Source organism: Phyllostomus discolor, chromosome 8 (genome assembly GCF_004126475.2).
Source record: "Phyllostomus discolor isolate MPI-MPIP mPhyDis1 chromosome 8, mPhyDis1.pri.v3, whole genome shotgun sequence".
In the NCBI taxonomy this organism is placed as follows: Eukaryota; Metazoa; Chordata; class Mammalia; order Chiroptera; family Phyllostomidae; genus Phyllostomus; species Phyllostomus discolor.
In genome coordinates this window covers 36,376,438-36,400,659 of record NC_040910.2, presented here as the reverse complement: position 1 = coordinate 36,400,659, position 24,222 = coordinate 36,376,438, and the positions used below count along the sequence as shown (strand labels likewise).

Sequence of the window (24,222 nt, the reverse complement as noted above, 5' to 3'; positions counted from 1 at the left end):
TGATGTGGGGTCCTTGGATGCACAAAGGTCACCACTTCCCAAAAGTTCTCACTGCAGAATCTTTTTGATGCTGAGTGGTGTGTGCTGAGCCCATACATTGGGATCCCTTTTTCTCTCCTGCCTCATCGCTGCCTTCTTGCTACTTCTGTCCTGGTTCCCCCTGGCGGGTGTCTCTTCCCCGCCAGCACCGCCCTATTGTCCAAGCCTCAGGGCGCACGGGCCAGCTGTGCCCCCACCCCCACCCCAGACAAACAGCCTCCTCTCGTCAGGAGACCGGGAGAGTCGTGGTGGCGGGCCTGGAGCCTGCAGCCCTTGGACTGGACTTCTAACAGTGGGCGGTCGCCTCTAAGAAGAAATGAGGCGGAAGAAGGAGGAGCGGTGTCCAGTGGGACGCTAATCAGAGCACAGCGCTGGGGCTGCGGCGCTATGAGCGCCTCTCGAAGTTGAATTTGGGGTGAGAAAGCACAAACCGAAGGGAGACGTGAAGTGTTCAGCAAGGAGAGAAGGTGAACCGTGGGCAGCTTCTCCACTCAGGGCGGCCGTGGGCCCCTACACTCCACAGGTGCATAGTGGAAAGGGAGGCCTTCCAAAATGCAAAGATTTGGGACGTTCAACTCGAGGCAGATGTCCTCTCACTTCACGGGCAAATCCCAGTGGAGAGAATGTATAACCAAGCCCACATTGTCCGAGTCAGCCTGGCCCCCTGAACCCGCTGGGCCCAGGGGCTAGATGAAGGGAGGCGGGTAGGTGGAGTGAAGGCAGCACCACCGTCAGCCCCAGAAGAGGAGCTCGAGGCGCCCCCTGGTGGCAGCTGGGCCGACGCAGCTGAAGGACACAGGCAGAAACAGCGGCTGCCTGTGTGTGTGTAGCTGCTAGTCCCAAACTGCCTAGTGGGCAGGACGCCACGGAGAAGGCGGCAAATCCCGAGGGGGGCGCTACAGGGAGCTGCTGGAAGGAAAGAGACCTCTACGCCTCAGTAAGTTTCTAATTTAGCAGGGATGAGTCTGGGTCCCTTGCGAGGAAGATCTTACCTGTAGGTCTCCAGCTTCTGAAGTGAGGCCAATGGCAGGAGCTGTTCCAAGGATGGAGGAGTGCAAACCGGGAAAATAGCTACAAGGACCCCAGTCCCAAAGGGTCCTTGAGGAACCTGAGCGCCAAAGGGAAACATGCTAGGCAGTGTCTGCACGAAGTCGCACTAAATACATGACCTTGGCTGATCTTGGTTTACCCTGGCCTTTTCCCCAGTGTGGTAGGGCTTCTCAGAGGTCAAGAAAGTCCCAGACATTTCCAGAAAATTCCCAAATAGAATGATCAAAATGTTAGTTTGTTTTAATTGTTCGACATCCACAAAAGAATGCCCTCATACACAGGGTGAGATAATGTTATGCTGTGCCCCGGATAAGTGCAGGGTGTTGTTTTACAGACTAATACCACGTTTACTGCGGGCAGGTGATGGGACACAGGTATGAATTTGGAGAACGAGCATCTTCCTTCGATGCTGCCAGTGCGTCTCCATGATCTTGTATATGTGAACGTGAACATGAACATGAACAGACTGAAGGCAACTGTTGACCACGAGTGAGCCGTCTGTGGTGGGGACGGGCAGGAGGGGCGGGGCGAGCCCCACCGCTGCCCACCCCGCAGTGCGCAATGGCATCAGCCGGGAGGGTTACAACTGAAGGGCTGAGAATATTTCAGGGGCAAACAGAAAGTTCATTATTAACCTTGTAAATTTGTTCCATGTACTCTGGCATCTACTGTCATCATATGGATCCATCTGGGAATCATCAGTGCTGTTAATAAGCCCTGCAGACCCAAGTCCTTTTCATGTTGTCTTTAGAATGAAATATTTAATATGCCCTGGGTTCGCCAAGCTATTCTGTTACAGCTAGAATATACCAGGCAAATGCTGGGTTTAGATAAGATAATGAGGTAGGACCGAGGGCCCCGTGGGGCCCGGAATCAGGCCTGGGTTGAATCCCGACTTCGCCACTTACCAGCTGCCTGTCCACACAATCCCTGCTGTTTCTACAACCTCACTCTCAGTTCCCTCTCCTCATACACTTCACGTCTAAACTTCATGCCCAATTGTGAATAACAGTTCCTGAATCTGTTTATTGTGCAATTTCAGCTCTTTTAGAGGCACAAACTTGAACCCATTTTAGTCGTTCTGACCACCGTTCCCATCACTTGATAACACCTTCAGCAGACTGTTTTGCTCCTGAAAGCAGTCAGCAAACAACCAGCTTCCTATGGGCCATCTGTCCATCTCATATCCAGAGCGCTTCCCCTCCTCCATCTGAGGAGGAAGGGTCGGGGTGAGTGGCATCAACTCTACCCTCGCACTCCCCGCCTGTTCTGAGGCCCCCAGAGCGGAGCAGCGAAGGGGCCTGGGTCAGCTCTGGACCAGGGGGTGACAGGGTCTCTCCTGGAGGTCCCTCCTGGCCTCCCCTCTCTCTGGCTGAGGTTATCTGAGGAGGGGGGTGTCTTGCTTGGTCTGGTGACTGGGATTGTTATGCCAGGCAGCCTTCTCCAGACAGGAGGACAGTTTCCCTGGACAGGCCTTGAACTTCACTCGGGTGCCCTCAGAGCGGCACCTGTGTGCTCCTTAGGTCCCTGCCAGCAGCCCCAGCGCCAGACCCCTCTGGGTGGGACAAAGGCATGGTTATACGGTGAGCATTTTCTTTTTTTTTTTAATGGAGACCATTTTAACTTATTATACTTATAACCACAAATGATACAATGCATAGCTTTTTAACATTTTACACATTAAGACCGTCCTCTGAAACATTTTACCTGACACATTTATTATTTAAACAGAAATACTGAGGGGTAAAGAGGTGTTTGCACTTGGAAATTTCATGTTTTTGAAGTTTTGCTTGGAAAGTCCTCTTTTCAAATGTGCATGTGACTGTCTTCTGAAAACTGGTGTTGGCCTCGGAGTGTTTTACAACATATTCACCCAAATTAGAGCTCCCAGACGGGGCTGCGTTTGGGAGGGGAAAGCCCCGGATGTGGCAAACACTACATTTGTCGGTCGGTTCGCTTGATTGTTTCATCCTCAGCAGTCCTCTCCCCTCATTTTTATTTTTAAAATTTTATTTTTCAAGTACAGTTTGCATTCACTATTATTCCACCTTAGTTTCAGGTGTGCCGCACAGTGGCGAGATGACCACATGCTTTACAAAGTGACCCCTACCCCGCGATGTTTCCGGCCCCGCCTGGCCCACACAGAGTTACACTCTGTCACCGACCGTGCTCCCCACGCGGCACTGTGCATCCCCAGGACGCTGTGAGCATTTTCCTCGATCTTGTGAGTTTGCCTCCCTGCTCTCAGTCTAATCCCAGTGGACACAATGTCACAAGCCTAATGAGAGGCTCTTGGGGAGCATGAAGTCTGAGACAAAGGGCCCTCGGACCATTCCCAATCCCATCCCCCGTGGTGAGTGCTGCTCCGTGCACGCATGCGCAGCTTCCTTGGTCGCCTCCCTCCGCGCCCCCCATTCCCCGCTGTTTCACGGTGTAGAACCTGCAACCAGAGGTTTCTTTCACGGGAACTAGGGTTGGGTGTTTTCCCATCCAGGCCACCCTGCTCTAGTGAAGGCTACTCCTGGAGCCTTTGTAACACGAGGTAAGTGCCCCCTGCCTGGAGGACACCTGTGAGGACCTACAGGGACTACAGGAAGCAGTTAGCCCAGGTGTTAGAGCGCTCTGGCTGGTCAAGGCTGCTGGTGGCAGTTACGAATACTGCGCACTGCACAACCCCGGTGCCATGTCCCCTTTCAGTCGTCAGAGGTGGTATGTGACCGCAATTGTCTGGCAGAGGACAATCGAGTGTCAACACAGGGGCTCACAGCCGGGCTGGAGCCGCCGGGCAAGCGCCAAGCCCTGTCTTCCCTGCACCCACTCTGCCGCCAGCATCCAGAAGCCGGGAACCAAGGGCCCCTTATTCACGATCCCACCTTGGATACGTGAGGTGGGCCAGGGAGACACGCCAGGAGCACCCACCGCGTGTCCCCTTTCCCTGGTGACCTCATGGTCCTGCCTCAGTCTCTCTAGCACCTCGGGCTGGAGCTTCTGTCAGGGCTGGAGGAGCAACCAAATGTCCTCAAACCAAGACCCTCAACCCAGGCCGCTGAGCAACGGAGGGAAAAGGGTGGGAGAAGGTCCCGGGGAACCCTGAGGTCTGCTTGGTCTTTTCAGATGTTAGTCGGGGATAGTTTAAAGGGGTTCAGAGAAAGAAGGAACAAGTGTGTATGTAGTGGCTGGCAGAACCTAGCAATACAGTGAAAAACAGAAAACAACTTCTGAAACATAATGTGTGACATTAATGTAACATATAATTTACAATCATGGTCTTTTAAAAAAATGCCTTCTGAACACATAATCCTAAAGTATGTATGTCATTAAGTAATTGTATTAACTTTACTCTGAATTTCCGTGTTAGAAATGCTAAAATACTAGCATCTTTGGACATGCATATGGCAAACCCCTGAGGTTTAGTTCGGTGCCTGTGTGGTAGAGGTGCCTGTAACCTAACGGAGAGACACAAGGGGTGGTGGTGACCTAAATTTGTTATAGCTGTCCATCTATAGGTGGTGGCCTTGGCAACGAAACTGAGAAAATTGAGATGCAGCCAGACTGATTTCCGCTTGAAGTATATTTGATGAACAGGATTCTCTAATTAGAGAACGCAGTTCACCCTTGAATGATGTGGGGGTCAGGAGCCTGCACCCTCCTGAAGTCAAAGATCACAAATTCCTAAATGGAAAAGCTTGCTAATGAGATTTTGAGATCAACTCCATGGGTCATCAGGGCCACCTGCTGGCTACATGGGGTACTGCAGCTCAGCTATATTTCAGAAAGTGGTGAATTTGTCATTTGGGGAAAAACCCTAGCAGAGCAGAAATTCCTGTGGTTGAGGGAAAGATATAAAGGTTGCTGGGACTGGCAGTGGACAAACAACACCACAGTCAAAAAGATGCCGCAGGGATTCCAGCCTCTTAGAACCACAATACAAACTGCCTCATGTCTCCTTTTGGGGACTACAGTGTCCACAAGGAGAACACGGATTATGCATTGAAGTACTCAGTATGTGTTACCATCACCCCTTCTTCACAGTAATTTTCACTGTATTCCTCCTGGAGATTCCGCTCACCCCAGGAGAACACAGCGGCAGTTCTATAGTGGCATGGAAAAGGCTCCTTTTTCAGAAATTTAGTTTAGTGGGATGTTGGAACATATCTCTCCCTGGAAAAAGGAAATCCCTGAATTGGGCCAGCTTAATCACCACACTCCTTTTCTTCTCAACGCCATGACACCCCATGCCATTTTAGTGGCTGCTGCTTCCTTTGTAACAAAACGAAGGTGTATGGAAGGCGGGAAAACCCAGCCGAAGAAGAGGACACTGCAGAGCACACAGGCAGCTTTATTGAATTAGTGGCGTGTGGGGGAGGTCCGTCCCGTGATCAGCAAGAGTGGGCGTTAGAGTGCGGGGTCCAGAGGGAGGAGAGGCTGGGTGGGGTCCAGAGGGCCTGGAGGCTGGGGCCTGGTCACTGGGTGACATGCAGAGCTCTTGCTGGGGTGGCGGGGAGGCACCGGATTCAGACACTCCCATTCTTGGAAAAGCAAGGTTCACTCCTCCCTGACCTCCTCCCTGAAAAAAAATAGTGGAGGTGGGGAGAAGGTGAGGGTTCCATATTCACTGAGACGCCACAACCGACACTCAAATTCTTATCAACCAAGAGAAAAACATCCTCTGAAGGGAAATTAAAAGCCCCAGCGGTTTCCCGGCTTTGTGTCTGGGCTCTGGCGGTCACTCCCAGGCTGGCTACTCGGCCCTTTTTCCCTCTCCCAGGGACCTGCTGGGCCTGGGGGGACCACACACTCACTGGTACTTTTGGCGATATTCCCGCAGAGCTTTCTCTGCCACCGTCTCCATAAACTTAGGATTGTTCCTGGAGACTTCTTCTGGGACAGTCACCATGATGGGGTCGGAATCAAAGAGCTTCAGGACTACCTTTGTGAAGCCAGAGGGAACGCTGGAGTCGGAACTGTGGGTGGCCACCTGGAAGCAGCAAAGGTAAGAGAAGGGCTGAACCACTGGACTCACTGGGCAACAACAGTCAGGCTTCAACCTGGGCCATTGACCCCTTGGCTTTTACTGATCTCGACATGTGGACAACTCGCTGAATGCAGGGACACTTGGTCGGTGTAAATGTCACCGCAAGTGACCAGCCCCAGGGGAGCCCCATGGAACAGAAAGTGGGTTCCAAGCCACCATGTTTTCTTTGGGCAGCCACTGGCCTGGCTGCAGTGCAAAGGAATTGGGGAAAGAAAACACAAAGAGAGAAGCTTCTTTATCACTGGTAGAGAAGGATGCACTTAATTCTGAGCCACCCCACACATTACAGGGCAGCAAGGCAGCTTGTGGAGAGAGCACAGGGTCTGCAGGCAGGCAAACAGGTTCCAACGCCTAGTCATTTGACCTTGAGCAAGTGTTGAACCTCTCTCACTCTCCTCGCCCATAACATGGGGTCATGACATTGCACCCAAGGGTGGTGAGGCTTCTGTGCAGCGGTGCAGGTGGAAGTCTCATGCTTCCTGCCGTAGGACAAATGTACCACGAACAACACAAGGGCCCCCTTTGTATCTTCATCCTATTTTGCCCCCAGATTGCACCTCGGGGCCCTGGCTTTAGGACAAGACTCACCGTGGTGACCTGGAGAGAGAAGTCGTCTTCGTTCTGAGTGAGATTAGCCAGCTGGGAAACCCAGTTGAACTGCTCGTTGAGCTGCTTCAGCAAAGCGGAGGTGTTGAGCATCGTCTGCTGGTAGGACTGCAGCAGCTCGTCGTACTTCTTGGTGAACATCTCCGCCAGCTGCAGGGAGTTGTTCAGCTGCTGCCACAGCAGGCTCTGGGCAGGGTCACTGGATGAACAGTCTGCCCGGGCACGGCAAAAAGAAAAGAGACCCGGATGCAAGTCAGTTCCCACAGCCACGACCTAACGCAGGGGCCGGTGCTGGGGCCCACACTGTTTGCCATCAGGGCATGAACATCACTTAGCACGTGGCTTCCTTCATGGAGAAAGTCTTGTTCTGGAAAACAGCGTCAGCTGAACTGAACAGCGTGCTTCGAGACCTCGTGGGAGAGTGGTGGTGCTCGGTGCCGACCACACTCCGGTGATGTGGGTCTCAGCACTCTGTGTGCTCAGAGCAGCAGTCACTCCGGCTGTCCCAGCCCCCTGGTGAGTCATTTCCAAAGATGGGGAAGTGACCCCCAGCTACTGTTTGTGTGGCACCTGCAATGGACCAGCTACCACATAAGTGCTTTGGATACCCATTACCTGTAATAATCAGATGTGTTCTAAGAACCCCCAATAATGATTTTTTTCCACCAGTGATGAAACTGAGGCCCACAATAGTAAATCACAAGCCTAAAGTCATGAACAGTTCACAGGCCTGGGACTGAATCCAGGGCTTTAACTCCTAAACTTAGACTATTCCTATCCACCATCTGTGGGTCTGGAAAATTCTCCAAGCTTGTCTTGTGGGCATAGCTGCAGAGTTGGAAATTCTGGCCCCCAGGTTCATTCTGCACAAGAGCTGGCCAGGACCCTCAGGTCACAAAGCACAGCAGCCTGGTGGCTGGGGGTCCTGGTGTCCCACCAACCTACCACTGCTGGTCACCAAGCTCACCAGGAGAGCAGGGAGACAGGGTTCATTCCTTGTGGTCCCTGAATGCCCACTGCAGGCTGTCAGATTGATCAGAGCTGGAAACTACCCACTATCTCTAAAAACTACTGTTTTTTTCTCCCCTTAAATTTTTCAAAAATCTTCCAAAGAGGGCACGTCAAGCCCAGACAACTCAGGAGAAAGCAGGTCTTTTCACACCAAAGAATGATAATCATTTCTATTAAATGGTTTCTATGTAATAATTTGTACCCAGTGACTCTATTAAATGCAATCATTTGTATTTTTTTTAATTAAAGACTTTTTAAAAGATTTTATTTATTTATTTTTAGAGAGGGAAGGGAGGGAGATATATATAGAGAGAGAAACATCAATGTGCGGTTGGTGGGGGTTATGGCCTGCAACCCAGGCATGTACCCTGGCTGGGAATCAAACCTGTGACACTTTGGTTCACAGCCCGTGCTCAATCCACTGAGCTACGTCAGCCAGGGCTTCAATAATTTGTATTAAAATAAATTTTAGGAGGGGCAAGAAATAGAATTACTAGCAAGAAGCCAGGTTGGAAAAAAACAGATCATGAATAACCTTAAATTTTTTTTTTACCAGGAAATAACCTAAAAAACAAGCAGTCATTGAGAACAGAGACTCAGTCTGGGGGCGTCTCTGGGGCAGGGGGTGCTGCCCTCAGGGGATATGTGGCTGGGTCCGCACACATTTTGGGTTGTCACACCTGAGAGGGGCAGCTACTGGCACCGGGTGGGCGGAGGCCAGGAAGGCTGCCAGACACCCTACAGGGCACAAGACAGCCCCTAATGACAAAGGGCCATCTGGCCCAAAATGTCCACAGTGAGGAAGCTGGGAAATTCCGGTCTGGAGTTCCAGGGCAGGGCCCATTATATGGCCTCAGGAACCTTAAATAAGGGGCCGTGAGTGTCCCTCGATGTCGACAGCGAAGCTCAGCTGTGACCAGAGACCACTCGGGGCAGGGCCAGGGGTGCTGGTCTGAGCCCAGGCAGCTGTATCTCTCCCCTTCCGGCCTTCACGGCTTTGCTGTGGTGAGACACTACACATCCATGCCCGTCTAACCGCGCCGTTTTATGGGAACAGTCCACGGGGCCTGGCTGGGTGCTCATCTGCTTTCTCGCCCATCAGCCTCCTGTACTATGACCCTTGGATTTACTTTGCAGTGGCTCCTGACGTTATAGAAATGAGGCTAGAATATGCGACCAGACTCCTAAGACCTGCCCTGGCAAACCCAAATGTATTAAATAGAGCAAAGCCACAAGTTTGATTCTTAATTTATGAGGGAAACAAGGAACTCTTTCTGACCATAGACTGTTGTGGGCCAGGGAGTGTTCTAGATGCGTTTAGAGCTGCTATCTCAGAGTAGGAAGAAACTAGCCAATGTCCAGATCGGATTAAGTTCAGAGGAAGTGTTCCCTTGGCCTTGGGGACTAACTGACCAAAGGCTGTGTTGCTGGGAGGCTAAGGGACCACCGTCAGTGACCATGCATGCCGGGGACAGTACACCTGGGTCCCTGTGCATGTGTCCTGTAATCTTGGGGAGTTGCTTCGCCTTCCTTTGACTGAGTTTCTAGCTCTGTAAGAAAAGGACAGTAATTGTACCCAACTCAGGGTCATCCTGAGGAAATAAGTAGCTGTTTGCAAAGTAGTCAGCATGGTGCCTGGCCCATAGTAAGTGTTTGCTAACCAGAAAACACACTGTTTAGGATGTCATCGTCGGCAGGAAAAAATGAAGATGCCTACTCTGCTTGGCCCTTGGGAAAGACTAACAAGGAACTCAAAGATGGTGGCTGTTTGAAACAGCACAGCAGCCCCTCCCACGACTTCCTGTGGACCGTGTGCTGGGGGACCCGGCAGGTACCTTACACACTGTTTCCTGACTTCAGGGACAGCCCTGCCTCCGAAGCCTTGTCTGCAGATAAGGGGCCCGGCAGAAGGAGGCAGAGGGCCTGCTCTGGTGCCACCGCTGGAGAGCAGCAGAGCTGGAACTGGAACGCCCATCTGTCTGACCGTGAGGCAGCCCTGCTGAGGCACCAGGGACCCGCGGCTCCCAGACTCACCCACTGACAAGATCTCCTGGCACTTGGCACACTGGTCCTTCATCCGCAGGCATCCCGTGGAGTTGTGACGGATCTCCTTGCACACGGTGCGGTTATCGTTGCCTTGTGGAGACACGGGGGAAGACATGGGGAAAGAGGGTCATGCGGAGGGACCGTATGAAGCGATACAGTGATGGGCCGGTCTCCCCGATCTCCCCGACCCCTTTGCACCACTGTCTGGCCCTTGGTGGTGGCTCTTCGGGCAGAGCAGGTTGGACCGGCCCGCAGACCCAGGCCTCTGATCAGGGCTCCCTGAGGAGGTGCTATGCGGTGGTTCCTGGGGTTCCCTCCTGCCATCTCCCCCCGTGATGAGCCCTGTCCTGCCTCTACACTCCCCTAACTATTTGCACCTGTCTTTGGCATCGCGACCCATTTTGCTCTGCGTTTTACCTGACTCACTTCTCTCCCCCTAGCCAGCCAGTCAACAAGCCCCCTGAAGGCAGGAATGGGGTCCTCCTTACAGCCTCCTTGTAACCCAGGGCTCCTGCATTATGGATATGCAGTGGGTGCTGGTTCAGTTCAACACCCTCCTCTGTTTCCAGTCCATCTGAGGCCAAACCCCGGGGCCAGTCAAACTAGAGCATTTAGGAGGTGGTGTTGGCCAGCCAATGTCTGTCTACCAGTTCAGTGAAGGAAATCGCTTCTGAAGGGATTGGCTGTTCATGTTCATATTAGACCTCAATCATTCAAGACATATTCATTGTGTGCCCATGGCCTACCAGGCCGTAAGGTTACCACTATGAACAGGTTTCTTGAGATTATATAATTTGTTGCCAATCTACACACAACGTCCATAGAAAACCAGCTGAGTTCCAAGTGAGAGGGGTCTGGTTCTCTAGAGGGAGGGCCCATGTGTGCCCACCAGCTGCTGCAAGGGGCGTGGGAAACTAACTCCAAATCCTTCAAGGCTAGACTTGACTGGTTCCAACTATCAGCTGCAAAACCTTGGATGCACTCCTTTAGCCCTCCGCCACTGTTTTCCCTCCCTAAATGGAGCTGATGCCGCCCTCACAGGGCTGCTGGGGGAAGTCAAGATGGCACACGCTGAGTCCCACGACAGATCTTAGCGTTGAATGGGTTTCTCGGCAAATCGTCAGTTCCATCCCTCCCTAGGAGGGCGAGACACCGTCCTCACCTGCTGTGAGGTCCTCCATCGGGAACTGGAAGAGAGGTCTGTGGATGTGGACGTCCATGGCCTCCTGAGCCTGGTGTATCATGTCGAAGAAGGGCTGGAACATGTCCTGGAAGCTCGGGGGCCCAAACATGGGGAAACGCATTATGTTTCGGGCAAAGCGGGACTTGGGGTTGAGGTAGAGAGGCCTGCCCGGGGATGAGCCGAAGCGTGGCAAGTGGTAGGAATCCAGGGGGTCCCGGGTGAAGAATCTGTTGTGGAAAAGCTCATCCATGATTCGGCTGGCCCGGCTGAACCTGTCCTCCATGTCGTCCAGGATGTGGGTCTGCTGCCGGTCATTCTCCAGCAGGGAGTCGATGCGGTCGCCGTTCATCCAGAAGTAGAAAGGAGAGCTCTGGTTCAGGAACTCCTCCAGCTGTGACAGGCAGAGTGGGGAACAGGTAGCGGGGGCTCAGTCGAGCCCCGACCTCCTGCACCTGTCCCCTGCTGGGACGGGACGGGCGGCTCCTCGCTGCCCTTCAGTCTCCTCAGAGTCACGGTGTGCGAGCTCTCGACCGAGGGCCCCCCGGGCTGGCTCCCTGGTCTCTGCACTGCCAGGCCCGTGCCCTGCCAGTCTACCCATCCCAACAGGGACAGTTTAGGAAGACCCACAAGGCCGTGGGAATCACAAAGCCCCTCCCTAGTTTGCTGTCTTCTTTGGCCACCAGTGGTCCCCACTCCTGCTCAGCCAAGGCCCAAGTGATATGTCTTCAGTGAGCAGCAAAATTCATGAGCCCCAATTACCGAGGCCCACAGGGAAGGATGGGATCCATACTAATGTACTAAAAATTCTCAGTTCCTTCCACCATACCATGAAGCAGTTTACACAATCCAGCAAGGAACTGCCAGATACGTCTTCTAAGAGGTGGCAAATACCCAGCACAGGTGCTTTTCATGACTCACATTCCCCAATTTTTGTACTCGTAGCAGACATCACCAGTTGATACCAGCACTCTGGGCCCAAATGCAGCCAGAACTAATCAACTGCATCTGTGAAGTGAAGCTGCAATATTGTGATTTATGATACTCATAAGAAATATATATTTGGTCTTTGACCCTTTCTAACACAGAGCTCCTAAAATCCTGTGAATTTCCTGCGATGAGAACAATAAAGGTGTCTTTCACGATATTAATGAGGTGACTTCTGGAAAACACTGAAGGATGGAGTCTGGTTGCTAGGGAAACCAACCATGAATAGAGGGTTGGAACTTTTAGTTCCACACCCTGATTTCCCAGGAGGGGAGAGGAGCTGGAGGTTGAATCCATCTCCAATGACCAACGATTTCATCAATCATGCTTGTGTTAATGAAGCCTCCATAACCCCCCCAGAAAAACAGGGTTTGGAGAGTTTGTGGGGTTGGCAGGCACGGGGAGACTTGGGGAGAGAGGTGCACCTGGAGAGAGTGTGGGAGCTACCTGTCCTTCCTTGTACTTTGCCCTACGTGTCTCTTCCATCTGGCTGTTCCTTTTATAATATACACAAGCAAAGTGTTTCTCTAAGCTCTGTGAGCAGCTTTAGCCAATTAATTGAGGAGGCGGTTGTTGGAACTGCTGATCTATAGCCTAACAGTCGGAACACAGGTGACAACTGGGCTTGTGCTGAGCGTATGGAGGGGGTGTGGGGCAGTCTTGTGGGACTGGGCCCTTCACCTGTGGGATCTGACGCTGTCTCCAGAGAGGTAGTGTCAGAATTGGGTTGAAGTGCAGGACACCCAGCCGGTGCCCGAGGACCCCCACACACTGGAACTGGGTGCAGAATAGCAGAAGCGCACTTCATCCGGGTCTCCTCACTCCCACTCAGAGCCTAGGCTGCCCTCGAGCCGCATTTCTGCCTCTCACCTGGTGGCCAACCATCCCCGAGCCGCTTCTGCAGACGCGCGCGTAGAACTTCATGCAGGTCTGTTTCAGGCAGGGCTTGCACTCCTCCCAGAGGGCCATCATGGTGTCATTGCACACCTCCTGGGACGCCTTCAGCTTCATTTCAGTGTCCTTCGTGTTGGTCAGGGCATCCTACAGCAGGACACGAAGCCGGGTTAGCCCCAGAGAAGTCACAGGCTCTACCCTTCCCCAGCACGCACAGCGCGCCGGGCCCCCCCGCCGCCCAGGCAGACCTTCCCACATCTGGCCACACAGTGTGCTAGTGTCCACCCTCGCCCTGGCTCATGTGTTCCCTCTGCTGCCCACGTGGAACTCCCTGCCCACTTAGCTCTCAACATCCTTTCATCTTCAAGACCCAACTGTTCCTAGTCCCCAGCCCCGAGCCCACACAGACATCCCCTTCTCTCACACGCCTCAGCAGTTACCTCTCATCTAGACCTCACTTCCTATGCTCAGCTCCTGGTGTTTAGGGGTCGTCTCCCAAAGCTGCTTCTGCAGGTCTCTGAATCTCATGTTTCTATTGGAACGTGGTCCCTGGCACGCACCAGGAATAGGCAAGCTTTCAAAATCAAAGTCACCAAAACCACCCAAGCTTTCTGACGTGCCCATGTCGTCTGAACCAATAATTCTATAAGAATCTATGCCAAGAAATTCCTGCAACAAAGGACACAACCTTATGCCTGAATATATTTGTTCCCCTATGTGTGTACGGCGACAACAACAACAACAACAAAACACTAGAATTAATTCAGATGCTCAAAACTAGGGGACCAGTGAAGCAGATTGTGGCACACACAAAGGATTACAAAGGATAGTTTTAATAAGTTTCACTATTATAGTAAGCATTTTTTATGTTAAAAATTTATGATTTGTCAAAAAACAGAGGAAAAAAGTCGTAAGAAATAGATCTCACGTGAACAGTGAATTGTCCTTAAGTTATAAGGATGATGGAAAACCTTCTACCTCCACTTTTGTGTATTAAAATCTTGATGCATGGGTATATTCAGAGGATTATACCCATGAAGAATGAGGTAGACCATGAAGACACCGTGAAGATCCAACCAGGAGGAGTTCAGGTCAGGTGATCTCCGCCCAGCGTTCCGTGCCCTGCTCTGTGCTGGGGAAGGGCCACCTACAGAGCCCAAGCGCCAGGGCCAGCTCCTTCCTTTCAGGTTCTCGGAGGCCTCAGCTAAGAAGTAAGTGGAGCCTTTTTCCAACCTTGATGAGCTTTGTTCTAAAATCTGGATTGTCAAATACCAAACTCCAACCTTCACCACACACACGTGAGGACGAGAGCTACCTGCGGGTTCTCACAGAATGGGGAGCACTAACACCGATGCCCAGGGGGGACAGAAAGTCTCAAAGACAGTTAGCACTGCGCCCAGGCCAGCATTTCCTTAAGTGGCCTCTGGGAAACTGCGCTAGAAGCCATAGGAAAACACAGAAATGGTTCCCTGGTCATTTTGATTTGGAAAACATGGGGCTAAATGAGGTTACCCAGATGTCTTTGCTGCAGGACTTCTCTCGGCCTGTAACATGCTTTGACTGTGCGTCACGGGCCCTGAAGGAGGCAGGTGGCCCCGCCTTAGCATCTCCTTCATTAGGGGGAGGGGTGCAATGGGAGTAGGTTTTGAGGATACCCTTAAAATGACTGTTCACTTTTTAAAATAAATTGTTCATGGAATTATAGTGGTTTCAGCTTTTTGAATCATTAAGCACAGCCTGGAGCCACCATGCTCTCTCTTGGACTTGGGTGTCTCTTTATGAAGTTGTCCAGATCCCTAGAGAGACACGGGGCAGTGTGTGCTCGCCCTAAACCAAGGGTATCACTCCTGCTAGACGAGCTTTCTGAAAGTAGGGCGCCACCCCCTCCCACCCAGGGCAGACCCTATCCGACGCCTACCTTGGAACTTGCCCATAGCCACGGTTTGGAAAAATCTGTTGAAGTGAACCTGGGTATCAGGCCCTGGGCCAGGCTTGTAACAGAAGCAAGCCTAACATCTCACCCTTTGAAGCTTTCAAAAGCAAATAAACTCTCCCTATTTCTTAACTGTAGCCCCAGGGTCAGGTGACACAGCCCTGGAAAGACAGAGGGTCAACGTGGCAACCCAGCAGGACACCGCAGGAGGAGCCAGGACCGCTTCCTCCCCGCCCTGCAGCAGGGAGGGTCACAGCAGGCCCATGGCTGGGCACCCGGCTCTCCTCACCTCTTTCTTCTTCTTGGCTTCCTCTAAGCTGATGAGCAGTGATTTGCGCTCATCGTTCGTATGTTCTATGAGGCTCTTTATCTGTTTCACTTCCTTGAAGGCATTTTTAACTTCCTTGTTAATGTACTTAGTCCCCTCAGTGGACATTTCTGCAAGAGAAGGGTAGGGAGGTGGAACATGGTGAGAGGAAGGATGGCGCTGGCAGCGTGACCCTGGAACCAGCTGGGATGGTCAGAAAGGCAGTGGTCCAGGGGCCGTCAAGGCTGGGAACCCCCTGGCAGGCAGCCTCCCGGCCCCGGTGATGCCCTGACACAGGTTCCTGTCACAGGGCTCATCGTGGACCCAGAGTCCAAGAATCGACTGCACCAGCTGCTCAGAAAGGCAACCCCCAGAGGAGGGACAGTGGCACTACCCCCCACCGGCTGGATGCCAGGCCTGCCCAGCCCCAGAAGAAAATTTTTGAGGGGAAAACCATCCTGGAAGAGTCAGCACTTAAGCATCAAAATAGGAAGTGTTATTCTTTTGGATACAAGTCTTTCTGGAATTCAGTATAACCAAACATCTGAACTTCTTTTCTTCCATTCACAGTGACGGAGACACAAAGATGAAGTAATAGCATGGCTCCCCAAGAACGCTGTGCCCAGGACACAACACCATGTGACAAATGCAGCTGATGATTCTCACGACCCAGCACGGAGCCAGACACCTCACATGCACTTTCCTTCACACTCCTGGCACCACCATCGTCCCCACTGTGCAAAGGGGGATGAAGGAGCACAGACAGGTCAAGACACTCACCCAGGGTCACACAGCGGGGCAGTGGCAGGGCCAGACTCATACCCAGGTCTGATCTCAAAGTCGGGTTTCTAACTCCCACCTGGAAGGGTGGGTCAGCTAGTAGAGTGAGAGTGGCTGGGAGGGAGGATGGGTTTTAGGCCAGGCCCGGGAGAAGAGGGGACCACCAGCTGGGCTCTGAAGGATGCCGAGCCTCGTACTGAACGGTATTTCTCCTGTCCCCATGAGCAGAGGAGACAGAGCATGGTTTTCCGGGTGGGAAGGTGGGGATGCAGATTTTAAATGCTATGGGAACTCAAAAAGGGGAGCTCCACAAAGGCTCCACCGGTCCAGGCTCCATGCACCTTCATGGGGGAGGTGTGGGCATCAGGCTGCAGGGACTGGAAAGGGAAGCAGTGGGTGAGACACAGCAGCCAGCAGAGGCTTTGATGTCCCCGGAAATGCCTGGCAGCCAAGCTGGCCACAGGGAGCCTCGGAGAAGAGGCTCAGAGAGGGGCACGGCGGGGCTGACATGACTTCACACACAGGTTCACGTGGCCTCTAGTCCTCGGGGCCTGACACGGAGGAAGTGTGGGCAGAGGGGTGCTCTTGTCTACTTACCCTGGAGCTCTCTGATTGAGACTGCCTTGTCGCCCAGCACCTGCCCATCCTCCCAGGTCATCAGCAGCCCCACCACCAGCAGTAGCGTCTTCATTTTGTGTCCTGTGATTCTGGAGTCCTCGCACGCTTCTGTTTGTAGAGAGCAGGATGCTGTCATGGTAACGGCTGGACAGCCTGCTGGTTCCCCGCCCAGCCTGCCTGCCTGCAGTAGCTGCCCAGGAGCCCTGCGGAGCCCTCGCTATTAGCTACCCCCTCTCCACTGGCATCACAGCCTTTTTATCCCCGTGGAAGTTGGGAGAAAATATCAGACTTGACAGTAGACACTTTCGAAAGAAAGTGGAGGCAGTGGGTACAGGGAAGGACCACAAGACAGCAGCCTAATGCAAAAAAAAAAAAAAAAAACAAGAGTTCTGGAGTCAGAGCGCTGGGCTCAGGTCCAAGCCTTCCTCCCCCCACACCCCCACAGCAGCTCGATGTGCCTGAGCAAGGTGCACGCACTTTCCGCCTCCAGAAAGGGGTCTACCTGATCACACCTGCTCATATCAGACAAACCCTGGAGACACCTCTCTTGGATCACTCGCCTGGCCCTCTCCTGCCCCTCCGTCAGGAGGGACTGCACCCCAGAGCTCACCCCCAACCCCACACGTATCACTGACCCCGCCCACCGCTGCACCCTGGATCAGTCATGGCACTTCTCCCCATGGGCCTCAGCACCACTGGAAACTGGTTCCAAGGGTCTGAGCATGGCAGCCAACCCTTGGGGCTGGCACAGGAAAATAAACCCCTTTGTCAGCCCCCGTGTGGGACTTGCACCAGGCTGCGTGGATTAGGGGTAGACACAGAGAGTAGAGCCAGAGGAAAAGACGTTTGTCTTCAGGAAGCAGAGAGGGAGGGGCCAAGTCAAAAGGTTGACATTGGGAGCCAAGGGCAATTGGGCTCCGGTGCCTCCCTAGGAGCCATCCCTCCCGGAGGACATGGGCCTGCCAGGTCCCTCTCACATGGCCGACTCCCTCCACATCCACAGCAGGGTGCCCTGCCAAGGTGTTCCTGCCACCACTCTGGGCTGCCTGCCCTGCGCCTGGGGACAGCCTGGTCTTACACAACAGACCCTTTCCCAGAAGCCAGAGTTGTTACATAAAACAGAAACCCCTCCCACTGTAGCCCACCCCTCCCCCACCCCAACTGCATATCTGAAGTCACCCATTTCCCATGACAGAACAGGGAGGGGGGTGCCCCCTTCCTGAAGTTGTACACATCCGAAAACTGCTCTCAGCTCAGCAGGCCCATCTGGATGCTTGATAGAACCTTAATAAGCAAGCCTCTCCGTGAAAGTAATCAGCAAGGCAGCCCAGTTGTGCGGTTCCCGCACCAACTGCACAGAGCAGATTAGCAGCTTGGAAGAAAGAGCAGATCATCGCCTTCCCCAAAGACTGGGTGGGCAGCTGAGCCCGGGCACTATTTCAGGCCTGTCAGAAGGTCCCGGTCTAGAAAGTTCTGCCCCAGCTGCTCACTGAGGCCTGGAACACCTTAAACTCGAACAGAGCTTTTGTCACGCCAGAGAGAAAGCCAGCAAAATATACCATTCTGGATGAGGTCCCTGGTAGTACTGACCTCTGAGATATTCAGAAGACAGGGTATTTGGCCCTGAGGAAAGGGGAGGGAGGGCAGCTGAAGGCAAGAGCACTAGATGAGGAGCCTGGAAGCCCAGCAGCCAGCACAGGGTCTCTCACCAAGAGCCTGGGGGTCAGGGGGAGCCATTGACCTCAGAGCCAGAAGAAAGATCAGTCTTCTGCTCAGTCCCTCCACTCCAGAGGGGTGCAGAACCCAGACACAGGGTGGGGGTCCCCAAGGCTCATGGCAACTCCAGGGTGACAACCCAGATCTCCCAATCCCCTCGTCCAGGGTTTTCCCTCAACACCAAGTCACTTAAGGCTCTGAGCCCGTTTCTTGGTCTGTGAAATAGACGTGACATAGACCTTGGAGACGGAGACGTGAGTGTGTTCTGTAAACGCAGGGTCATGGTGACTTCTGACTACTTCACAATTTGATGTAGGACCAAGCATGGGCATTGGCAGTATCCCTCGGGGAAGTGGGAGCAGATGGCAGGTGTGGGGAGGGGCAGAGGGACAGAAGCAGGCACACAGAGGCCACCTGTGGTCCCTCCCTGACCAGGTGGCTCTGTCTTAGTGAACTGACCCGCTACTGTGAAGTGCCTATGAATCACTGGGTGGAGGGGGTGGGGCGGGGGAGGGAATGGGTTTCATGAAAATGCTGATTCTGATCCAGAGCCTGCTTTCCTAACCAGCTTGCAGGTGACATTGACACCGCCAGTCCCAGGGCCACACTAGCGCAGCAGCTGCCCCGCCGCCTGCTCTCGCTTTGTATTGGTTTGCCTCCCCTCCCAGCTGCTGGCCTGGGTGCCCGCCTGGCAGCTGCCCTGATTAGAGCAGCCACGCCAAGGCCCTCCCCTTCCCACCATCGCTGGGCAGCCTTTTCCCCCAGGAGGGCTTCCGCTGCGAGAGGGAGCCTGGGGTGGACTCGGGAACCTAAACAAGCCATCACACAGCTTATAAACTGCAGGGTTTAAAGCTCCTTCCCTGCTTCCTCCTCAGATGTAGAAAACTAAACCATGAAGAAAACAATTCACCTGTAACTCACACCATCTAGAGGCAAATATTACCACTGTGGTATATTTCCTTCTATTTCTTGTGCATTTGTATATAATCAGATTCCTTGTATCCACTCTATCAACCATTCTTTAAAAGCACATTTATAATAATATGGTCCATTTTCTGATATACGCTATTTTGCTATCCCACAGGGCTAGACATTTAAATCGTAAGCTTCCACTATCATAATGAACATTGTCATGAGCATCCTTTTAAGATTCCTTTCTCTTTTAATAACAATAATCAGCTTCTTTTTTTTATTATTAGGTCCAGAAATTCTGGAAGGTCCAGAGGCTCTGGTTCTAATCTGGTGTCTGACACCTACTTGCTGTTTATATTTGGAGACGTCCTCTGCAGGCCTCAGATGCTCATCTGGGAACTGAGACGGGTGAGGCAGACACCTGACGCCTGATGGAGGTGGTGTGACTTCCCTCTGATGTGCCCCGGTGCAGCAGGAGGCAGAAAGAGTAGGATTAAGTGGTTGCAACATATATTTAAAACATCTGTAAACACACTATCCAGAGAACTAGAAAATTCTGAGGCAACCAAGATGACTCAGGCACACAAGCTGACAACCACCACTGGGGAGATGGTGCCCTGACCAGGAAGATGCTGCAAAAGGGCCCTACGTGCTGGCGGACTCGGCCACTCATTAGCCTGGGCCTCTGGTAACAGACGCCAGTTTTCCACGTCTCGGTTTCCCCAGTCTTTGCACAAAGAGGGTCGTTACATCTGTCCTGTTTACCCACAGAAGTGTGTGGTTGCAGCTGATGAGCAGAGTCGCAGCCTGAGCACCGCCCCCTGCGATCTGGCCCTCTGCTCCGCTGCCTGGTGATCGGGCTACCTGCCTTCCCAGGCTCCACCCCCGCCCCCCTCCACTGCATCCTCGCGTGCCCCTGACAGCCCTACGACTACTAGCGATCGTCCTCTCTCGCCTGCCTGTCACCCGCCCGCCCATCGGTCCTGGCGAGGATCTGCGCTGGGGTAGGAAAGGTGGGGACCTCTCACCGGTCAGTGGTGCCCGTGGGCTCCTCCTGGCGACGCGGCGTGGTGAGCGTGCGGCGCCCGTATTTATAGCGCTCTGCCTCGTATACACCCCCTTTAGGGCTGGCTGCAAACCTGCATGACTCACGCCCAAAGAATGCTGGGGAATAGACCCGGAGCTTTCTGGAAGCTGGCGCGGGAGGGGGTGCGGGGATCCGGTGCAGCACCGGGCGGGGGGCACGGGGAGGCGCAGCTGCACCGCGAAAGGCCGCGCTATCGCTGGAGAAGACAAGCCCTGGGGTGCGCCGGGCACCGCACCGCTCCCCCGGGGCTCACAGATGGGGGACGGCGACCCGGGAAAGGCGAGCCTGAGTTCCTCAGGGTTCACGGGGTCCACTGCGCTCCTTGCCCTCTCAGTCCAAATTAAACTTCACGGTTCCGCAGCCCTATTGAACACACGCCGCTCCTGTTTCATTTAAGTAGAAAAATAATGAGAGTGGGATGGGGAGGGAGGGTGTTGCGCTAGAGAAGAAAACATGAAGTGCCTTCCCAAATCCTCCCAGTGACCGAGAGGAGACAGAAATATGTTTATAAGGATGATCGTAGCGTGTGTTTGTGGGACCAGGCCTTCCGGGCTCCTTGATTCCGGACCTTAAGTGAGTGTCGTCCCCTTTTACTGGGGCCCAGCCGAGCAGGGTGGGCTTGGCGGGCGCCGACTCTGCAGCCCCGCGCCTGCTGTGGTGCGCGGTTGTTGCAGCCTTGAAACTGAGCAGTTCGTGAGTCAGGGCTCCACATTCCCACTGTGCACCACACCTGGAACGTGATGCTACCCGCCCTGTAGCATGAAAGGGGCTCACTTGGTCCCAAGTTCCCTCTGCATCCGGGAGGCAGCTATTTTTGGATTCCTTTTGTCCAGGAGCTTGGACGTGATCGAGGGACGGGAGCCATCACAGCGGCACCCCCTGACGGGGAGGGGACCAACCCAGAAGCCCCTCAGGTCTATCCACTTCGTGGGGAAGACGCAGAGCCACCCACTGCGGACCACAGGATGCTGGAGTACCGGGAGAAAGGACAAGAGGCTGGAAGATTGTTGTCTGAGGCGCTGGGGGGGATGGGAGCGCCGGGCAGGTGTGGGCAGCCTAGTTAGGGTGGGGGCGGCTTTGAAAACCACGTGAGGTGAAAGGGTTGAGAGGAACTATGGGCCCGGGCTATTTTCCTGTTCACTAGTTTCAAGGTACAGCTTGAGGCCCAGGCCCTGGCTGACCGAAGTTCAGAAGCAACTAGGACCCGGTCCTCTTCCGGAGGGGGCCTGGGGAAAGCTTCCAGGCCTGCGAAGGAAGCACCCAGAGCTGAGTGCCTGGGATTGGACCGCAGCCTCAGGGCTGCACGGAGGAGCTGGGTAACCTTGGGGCAGTCACTCTGTCCTCTGGATTTCTTCCAGACAGTAAGGACTCTGTTTTGTATCATCTCTAAGGTCCTCCCTTCACCCTAACTTGAGACAATGCCAAGTGTAAGAAAATCCTCAGTCTGGAAAATAACAAAAATCTAGTGAAATTTGGAGCAGTATTTCTCCCCAGAGGCTCTTTCTTTAAAAAAAAAAGTTTAATTATCAGTAACAGCTACATTTTTTATGGAAACTGCCTCCTCTCACCTCCTCCTTAGTGTATGAATGCTGGAGGAAAAGCAGAAGAATTGTTTCTGAGCACGCTTCTGTAACTTTTCTGTTCTATGGCTCCCTCAGCATCTGGCACGGGACGCGTACATCTGTGATAATTATATTTAAAAAAATCGAACTTTGGAGGACAGGCAAGATCTGCCTTCGTCAGCTGAAGCAGGGGGAGGGAGGAGGGGAAGCGGGGACTGGGAGAAAGTAACCTGATCCCAGCCAAGGCTGTGGTCCCCTGGGCACCATGGCTTGATTACTCCAGGGGAGACGTGTGGATTTTGAAAGCACCATAAATGGGTAGCTAGATTGTGACTATTCTAAGTAAGTCCCAGAGGTCACCAGGTCAACCCTCACACAATACTTGATTCCTAACCTCCCCACCTTCGTTGCTTGCCCTTTGGCCTTCTGGACCTTGCCTCCTTGAAGCCTTGGGCCCAGTCCTGGCCTGCTGGAGCCAGAAAGGACTGACCGCAGCACAGGGCAGGACCACCAGCCCTCGCCCACTCTCTCCGATTAGCTCTTGTGAGCTGCTGAGTCACTTGGCTGATTCATTAGAATCCGTCTTTTTGGCAATGCTGCTTTTAAATCACTCTCCTCCGTGTGCAGTCAGGCAACAAGTTTGGGGTTCTTAGCTTGATCTCTTTTCTTTGAGGGGGTTGGGGGAGGATAGGGGAGTGGTTCTCAATCGGGAAGAGGGGAGGGGAAAGTAAGGAGCTTTACGCTGATCCGTCTCTCTGCTTGGCCTTGTTAGCGTCCCCCTCCCCACCAATGTCAGGCTCAGTGCCACCAGCGTGACAGCTTAACCATCGCCGATATAACTGGAACGAGTAGAAGTGGCCGAGAGCAGCACTCAGTGGCCTATAATTAAGAATCTCTCTCCAGGCTCTAATTATTAATGGGTGTATTCAGTCAATTACAGGGTCATGGCCAAAAAGCATGGATAATAAAAGCATACACAGTAAAATCAGCCCACAGCTGGTGCAGAGGAATCCCAAGTGCTTTTCGGGGGGATGCTGAAGTCCACAGACTGTCACTTCATCCGTGTGTTTCCCTTGTCTTCCCACGTGGGGTCTGCCTGGGAAAACGGGCGAGGCGAGGCCCTCCTGCGCGGCTTAGCACGGACCCGTACGAAGACAAGTGTCACCAAACAGCCTTCACTATTAATCACGCTCTTGACCACTCAGCTCTAACCTTTGCTCCAATTCATAGATTAATGGGCATTTTTTTTAATTGGCCCCCAGATCTGCCTGAGGTTAAATCTACTTTTTTTTCACACCCACTGGGAATGCAACTACTAATTATTTTGGATCAGTGGTTCTCAGGGGAACTGTTCAGTGGAATTACCTGAGAAGAGCTTTAGAAATGACCAGTGCCTGAGTCCCACCTCCAGAGGCTGCGATGGAAGCCAGATAGTGCATCAGGATTTTTTCAACTCTCCAAGTAAGTTGTTTTGATGGGTGTTTTTCCAAGTAATTTGAATATGCAGCCAGAGTTGAGGACCACTGCTTTCCAGCTGACCGTTGCTGGCTTACGGTTTACCCATTTGATCCTAATTCATCTCTATGTTCTTGTTAAAAGTATGTAGTATTCTTCCCACTTTATACAAGAGAAAACTGGGGTCAAGGGACTCTCAGTTAGCAGGTTTCTGCTTACACTGAGCTGAAATCAGCCTCCTTATACCTTCTTCTCTTTCCTCTACCGTACTTCTGCGGCACCGTGTGTTACATTGTTCCCTCTTCACAGCACAGCCCTTCAAACATCGAAAAGCAAATAATTCCATCTCAGATGTGTATCTTTTCACAGGTCCTCTGCCCTCCTCTCACAGAGTGAGGGTGGCAGATACCTCACTGTGCTCATGCCTGACCCCAGGGTCCTCCCTTTTGTCCTTGTCCCTCTTGTGTGGCTTTAGGAGCAAATACCAGCTTGGGTCCCCCCAGTGAGATGGCGGTGGGACTCTGCATGTGATTTGATACGAAGCCTCCGTACCCCCAAGGCACCGTCTGCTGAATTTTACACATTGCTCCCCAAACGGGTCTACGCCGACCCTGGGGCAGGCCGTGGCGCACTAGGAGTCCACAAAGACAGAAGCAGCCGGCTGCAGTTCCACTCAAAGATTTAGGGAGAGAAGTTCATATTTAATGAGAAATCAGTCTTCCTTCTCTCCTCCTTTCATCTTTTTTTCAAATCCTCACTCAATCTCATGCTTCTAATGGGTGTTTATTTGTACATACATTTATATTTAGAATGTGGGCATATAATATGTATATGCATAATATATATTACATATATAAACCTATAAGAGATTTTGCCTTTTTCTTTTCTCTTTAAAAATAAACATAAAATCATATTATATATATTGCTTTGCAATTTGTTCTTTTCCACTAAATAAAATGTTATAAACATCCCTCTAGGTCAATACGTAGACCTAGCCTATACTT

The 24,222-nt window shown here is 52.7% G+C and overlaps 1 protein-coding gene across 5 annotated transcripts; it reads right to left on the bottom strand.

Annotated features, from left to right (window-relative positions):
• Positions 1–5,408: 5,408 nt before the first annotated feature.
• CLU (clusterin) lies at positions 5,409–20,283 on the bottom strand. Of its 5 annotated transcripts, none has more exons than XM_028520612.2 (10): positions 20,143–20,277; positions 19,460–19,567; positions 16,466–16,594; positions 15,071–15,219; positions 12,825–12,995; positions 10,950–11,361; positions 9,776–9,877; positions 6,713–6,942; positions 5,892–6,067; positions 5,409–5,656 (listed from the first exon to the last, which is right to left on the bottom strand). In XM_028520612.2, the coding sequence occupies exons 3-10, from the start codon at positions 16,557–16,559 to the stop codon at positions 5,635–5,637; spliced, it is 1,356 nt and encodes a 451-aa protein (XP_028376413.1). In that variant the 5' UTR covers positions 16,560–16,594; positions 19,460–19,567; positions 20,143–20,277; the 3' UTR covers positions 5,409–5,634. The 5 variants fall into 5 exon arrangements, with proteins under 5 accessions (XP_028376413.1, XP_035887946.1, XP_035887948.1 ...); XM_036032053.1 differs by having other exon boundaries at positions 9,776–9,880; positions 20,143–20,192; XM_036032055.1 differs by lacking the exon at positions 19,460–19,567 and having other exon boundaries at positions 9,776–9,880; positions 20,143–20,283.
• Between the last annotated feature and the right edge of the window lie 3,939 nt (positions 20,284–24,222).

What these genes read in the sequence shown, in the direction of transcription:
- CLU (XM_036032055.1), bottom strand. Translation starts at nt 16,559, where the DNA reads ATGAAGACGCTACTGCTGGTGGTGGGGCTGCTGATGACCTGGGAGGAT. An exon ending in CTCAATCAGAGAGCTCCAGG is followed by an intron (nt 15,220 to 16,465) that starts GTAAGTAGACAA and finishes CTTCTCTTGCAG; the next exon opens with AAATGTCCACTGAGGGGACT. An exon ending in CGGGGATGGTTGGCCACCAG is followed by an intron (nt 11,362 to 12,824) that starts GTGAGAGGCAGA and finishes TGCCTGTCACAG; the next exon opens with CTGGAGGAGTTCCTGAACCA.